Source organism: Patagioenas fasciata, chromosome 12, assembly GCF_037038585.1.
Source record: "Patagioenas fasciata isolate bPatFas1 chromosome 12, bPatFas1.hap1, whole genome shotgun sequence".
In the NCBI taxonomy this organism is placed as follows: domain Eukaryota; kingdom Metazoa; phylum Chordata; class Aves; order Columbiformes; family Columbidae; genus Patagioenas; species Patagioenas fasciata.
This window is the reverse complement of record NC_092531.1, coordinates 11,913,190-11,919,189: the sequence shown is the minus strand read 5'-3', so window position 1 is coordinate 11,919,189 and position 6,000 is coordinate 11,913,190. Positions and strand designations below refer to the sequence as shown.

At 34.9% G+C, this 6,000-nt stretch overlaps 1 protein-coding gene across 1 annotated transcript in view; it reads right to left on the bottom strand.

Annotated features, from left to right (window-relative positions):
* Positions 1-258: 258 nt before the first annotated feature.
* Positions 259-6,000, bottom strand: part of ADAM10 (ADAM metallopeptidase domain 10) — a 45,651-nt gene continuing 39,909 nt past the window's right edge. Inside the window, 6 exon segments of the mRNA XM_065847411.2 lie at positions 259-2,420; positions 2,423-2,506; positions 2,985-3,111; positions 3,828-4,048; positions 4,342-4,450; positions 5,632-5,815. Coding sequence (XP_065703483.1) covers positions 2,383-2,420; positions 2,423-2,506; positions 2,985-3,111; positions 3,828-4,048; positions 4,342-4,450; positions 5,632-5,815 — 763 coding nt within the window. The 3' untranslated portion in view covers positions 259-2,382.

Here is a 6,000-nt window from a genome sequence, read left to right as displayed (position 1 = left end):
AGCTTTATTCCTGTGATCATACAAAAAATTTAAAGGCAATTTCAGGGCTTTTTCTTAAGAAGGTTGCACAAAACCATTTACTCTTAAATTTAAACTGCATGATATTGAGAGGTGCACTTTGATAATGTAAAGATAGTAGAATTACTTTTTAGCATGACAGTCCCTTTCCAGCGAAAGCTAAAAATTAAGCAGAAGTATATACTGTGTATTCCTTTTCGCTTTCAGGGTTCAAAAAGTAACTGGATCTTCAGAAGATGATTTCATCAAGTCTATTTATTAATGCATTTCAAGTTTCAAAAAAACCTTACATATCTTTGCACAATACTTTATTTTTTGCATTTTTAGTAAAAATTTCCAAAGTGAACAAAAAAGATACTGTATAAAACACAGTGGACATGAAATCGACAGTAGTATTCCTTTTCATTCTCTTGAACTTCCTTTCGGTTTTACCACATCTTGACTTGCAGTGGAGAGTTCAGTGCACATTTCTGTTTTCAGAAAACATTTAACTTAGACTTAAAATAAAATAGGGCAGCATTTATCTGCCAAAATCCTACCACAGGATAACATTACAGGCAAAAAATTTACATGTTCCAAAGTCTACCACACTCAAGAAGTTACTAAGAACTCTTGCTGAATAAAAGTCACCATTTTAGAAATGCAAACCCACTTCCAATCTTTGCACAGTCTTAAAACAAATGTATTTAAAATGACTTAAAAGCAACTACATACACTTCTAACTAGTTAAGATCATTTAGAATTATTTATAGAGTCTATCAGACTTGGGGTTTCATGTACAAAATTTGTCTCTAAACCATGTACAAAAAGCTGTATTTTGAAAAAGTTACCACATACTGTACAAGTTTACAAGGAAGAGATCTCATTATATTCTGTAATATTTTTGGCCTTGCTGGCTTGCGTCACATTATGAGAATGATTGTGTAAACCTTATACTCTTAAAAAACAAAACAAACAAAGGAAGCCTGTCCAACCCTTAGTAAATTTTCTCCTAAGCAAAGCCAGGAAAATTATAGCCATTTGCATCTCTAATTAGCTCGGTGCTTTTGGAAAACAAGCAATAAATATATCACAAGCTTAAACATTTTGTAATGCCCCTTTCATCTCCTGCATAGCAATAAGCACCTTAAGACATCTTTTGTTTCCTCTTTCAAAAATGCCAATTATTACATTCGTCATAAAAACTTCGGAATGGGACATCGTGCTGCTGGACTTCGCTGCTGTTATAAAACGTGGGGAAACTGGTAGTCCTAACTACAGTTTTAACTCCGGCACAGTAGCTGGGCAAATCACTCTACTTTAGTGGTTATCAATCAACAGTATCATGCTGAAAAGTTATTCAAATATCTGATAAATTAAAAAAGAATATTAAAACAACTACAGCTTTTCTTTCTTTCCACATCCCTTAGACCACAAACTTAATTATCACACTGTAAGAATATCCGAACAGCCCGAATAAACTGGTTGTAATTTTTAAAACAAGTTGAGTAATGGGCAGAATTTTCTAATAAAGCATGGAAACATTTAATCTAATCCCTTGTTTAACTGAATAATCAGACAAATTAGAAATATTTATGCTGAGTTACAAGGAATGAGACACATATATAAAACGCTTTTGAAACATTCTGGCATTTGCAAAGTTTGCAGAACACCTGTTATTTCTCCAAAAGACCATTCGATCTTGTATGCTGTGTCTTAGCAGCTGTTTGATAAAGATGAAATGAGTGCTTGAAACAACTCGGATCATGATAGAGAAGTTCGATTTGATTCAAAATTGCTGTGTAAAGCATCACAGGATCCTTGACCATCATCCTCTGTTATCCTGAGTATGTCAATTAAATGGTAATTTCTTCATTAATAGCGGAAAAGTTTTATAATACAAAGAAACATCCATATTGCAAATCTCTTGTTTACAATTGCACACAAGTACAGGTGTACGTTAGAAATACATGTCTGCATATAACAATGTATATACATTGACAAGTAATGTCTCCAATGCTGAGGTGGTCTAGCTTCCTGGCCTTGTCTGGCAGTTGAAAAATAGATCTTTTTTTTTCAATTATTGAGTTAAAGTTTTACTACAGCCATATTTGCCTGCAAGTGAAGAAAATGCAGCAATGAAGAGCACAGAAGGGGGAAAGAATCATGATACTCTAAGGACTTTGTGCCACTAAATTAAAAATACGCAAGAAAAACATTTTTCTTCTTTTTGTGCTGGAAGATTCGCTCATTAAAAATGAACCATCTCCACTTGTTTTGAGGGCATACAATGCTTTTTTTTTTTTCCTCTTCCATTTTTGACAGTTAGACTGGGGACAATGACTTATTAGGTTTTCTTTGGAGTGAGTTTTCCCATTGTAGGCACTAGGAAGAACCAAGGCAAAAAGCTGCAGTCAGCGTCTCATATGTCCCATCTGATAACTCTCTCGGGGCCTTTGCCGCTGTGGTGGCTGAGTGGTCTGTGGCGGTCTCCTCCTTTTTAAAGTGCCTGTTTCAAATAAAGGTACACATGATTAACATGAATAATAATTAAAAAATATTTCTAGAACAGTTGCCCTGCCCATGCAAATGAAATATAGCTATTTTTCTGAAAGGTTTCAGATTTATGCCTGCAAGCTTTTAAAAAGGTAAGTACCTGCATGGAGTATCTACAGAGCACATTTTATTATCCAAACGGTACTTCCTTAAACAGGCTGATCCTTACAAAATACAGCATGGAATAGGAAATAAAAGGAACTCTGACTTAGAAAAAGTCTTCAAAGCTTTATTTTGATTTGCGTATTATGTTACAGGAAAATAAGGCAACAGTTACATTTTTATTAATTGTTTCACTGGCATGAATTCCATTCGTAGTTTCACAGTGCCAGACTAAGAACTGTAGGTCGAGACACCTGAATTTTCCCTTTAGAACAAAATAGCTGAGGATAAAACATTTCTCTACAAATGTAATAACCTGGTGTACTCACCTGGAAGTGGTTTATGAGGAGGCAACTTTGGATTACTGCTTGGAGTATGAACACTGCATATCTTAATGAAACCAGCCATTAACATGATCAAGGCAATTCCCATAAGCAACACTGCCCACCAATAAGCCTGAAAATATGGAAAAATTATTTTTTTGGTGTCTGGTAGACATGCACAAGAGACAGAGGTCACTGAATATGGCTTTCGTTTGCCTTTTAAAATTCATCAAAAAGCTGTTCTGAAACATTGCTTAAAAGACCATAACATTCTAAAGAAAAACGTCCCCAAAGTTTTTACACACAAAATCCCCAAATAACTTCAGGTCCTTTCTATCATCAGAAGAGTATTTCATAGAAGATACATTGCAACAGAGCTATATAAGCCTAAAACAATCAACAGCTTACACAAAACTGACTACGCAGCTCTATAATGGTGTTTCACTGTAGCTCTCCTCCCAGTCTATTACTAGGAAAATGTCATCTACTGCAATAAAAAGAAGAAATGCTGGAGATCAATATATTCAGTTCCTTGAAGAAATCAGAGCATTCAAATATGAAGAGTTAAAATAGGAAAACACAGTAACTTAAAAATGTGAACATTAACACCAAAACAGAGAGCAGAGTAAGTAAAGCTATTAACACAGAATATTTACTTGTTTGTTTCCATTCTCTTCAATCTGTCAAACTTATTTTGCTGCACTTCGAGTGACTACAGAAAAACTAGTAAAACAGGGACTGATTGTACTTTGAAGAATGCTGAAGTACTGTGTATATACAGCAACACCTACCAGCTGTGATTAATAAGAACATTTTATATTAGACTGCTAAGATAAAGAAAATACTTACCACAATCCATTCTGCAATATTTTCATATAGCTCCGGATTAAAAATGGCCTTCTTTAATCTCGCTAGAGGGCCATCAGCATCTACCAGCCGACATCTCATAAACACATCACAGTAGCCTTTGAAATCATTACAAGGAGATCCAGGTTGCAAAGTAATAGTTTTACGACCGAAGTGTTTCTCCCACTGGCTAGAGCCTGTACTTGCACAGGTAGATGGGTCCACTGGAAAGTGAATACAGATTAACCAAACCATTACTTTATCAAAACATGTGGGCATTAATACCCTGGTGTTCAGTTGTTCAAAATGCTTTTGAAAATTTTCAAGTTTCTATTGATCTGTAAAAAACCCCAAATATATTATTCATTTCCTACAAAATACAATGCCTACCTCAAAATAAGTATGATCAAAATCGCAGTATGCTCTCAAGTTAACAAAAACTAAAATATAAACACTGTGAGAAGATTCATCAGATACCTAGTGCTATGTTTACGCTTACGATTCAGACCAATCTTACTTTTTCTCATGCAGCAGACATGACACAGTTCTCTATCGTCCTTGCCATCTGAACTAGCACATGTACATTCTTCCAAGCCATACTTTTCACAGATAGAGCCAGCACATTGCTGTTTAAGACAAAAGCACAAAAACAGAAAAATCAATTTCACTTTTAAGCACACTAACATTAGGAAAGACATTAATTTTTAATAGCTGAAAGCATCACTGTAGGTCTAAAGATGCTTATCAATAAAAATAGTAGCTTGAATTTCTTCTAAACTTTATAAAACAAATTTATTAGTTATTCAGTTGTAGTGTTTATGCTTACTTGATGTATTTTAAAGGTGATTTACCTGCACTTTTTTTAATACTATCTGGTTTTAGGGTCTCAAAGTACCTTGCAAAACACTCATAGCACCGCAATTCACTCTGAAACCTGATTACTCAAAACTGTGGTTAAGAAAATAAATCAAAAGCATGTCTTCAAAAATATCTTCTCTCAGAAAATAATAATTAAAATTCATGGAAGAAAAAAGTCTGTATTTAATTTCACTGTGGGAAGACCCTTCAAATTAAGAAAAATCAGTGTATTTATAATCTCAAGTAACTATATAAAGATAACTCCTCTATATCTAAGATGACTCTAAATTAGCTGAAAAGTTATTACAAGCAGTATCATTTGATTAAAAACCTGGAGTGCAGAAAACAGAGACTTACGGCAACACAAATTACAGCTCTTTAAGAGGATAACTTTTGCTTGTTTCTGCTTCCAAGTAAACATAGATCAATTTATAAGAGACTTCCCATCAATATTTCATAGTAACTGCCCTGGACTCTTTAACGCAGGGAACTAATGGCAGTTCAGAGTAATTCCATATGCGTGCACATCTGCACTACACGCACATGGGTGGAGGAACCGCGTATTTTCATTAAGCCAAATTCAACATGTATTGATAGCATATCTAATTTTCCAAGCCAACAAAATTACTTGACCAGGACTGAAAAAAAAACCAAACCCCAAACAAGTAGATGGAACTAGGAAGTAACACACTCTCATAGTCCTGATTTTTACAAAATCTTTAAATTGAACTTTCTCAAATTGTAAAGCTAGCTTTTTATTTGTTACTTGCTTCTTAATATTTGGTGTTCCTTCACAGTTACTTTGACTGAAACCAATAAATGGAACGTTCTTATTGAACAACAGATTATTCTTACACTCTCCTCCGCTAAGCATTGAAACCGTATCACTTCATGATACAGTGCCTTGCAACAAATGACTGCGGTTGCATATGACTGCAAAAAAACATACCCCATTTATGCAAACTTGTGTGCGTCTGTTGCAATCGGTGAAGTTCTGTTTAGGCTCGGATGGTGGGCAGAGAGCGCTGACCCCATTACACATCCCTTCTCTTGCACAGTCAGAATCATTTCGACACTTATCAGTCTTCAGTTTGAAATTACACTGTGCAGTACAGCAGGGGCCTTGACTAGGGCTACGAACAAGCAGAAAACGTGGAAGAAAAGAAAAAGCGTGAATGATTCCAGAACTATTCAAGCTGCAACCTGCTCAAATACTCAACATAATTCTGATCTGTGCTAAGAAAAATGTGAATTGAAAATAAGAGGCAATAAAAGTTTACTGCACCGAATACAGATTTCTTAGTCATTGTAGAAACCA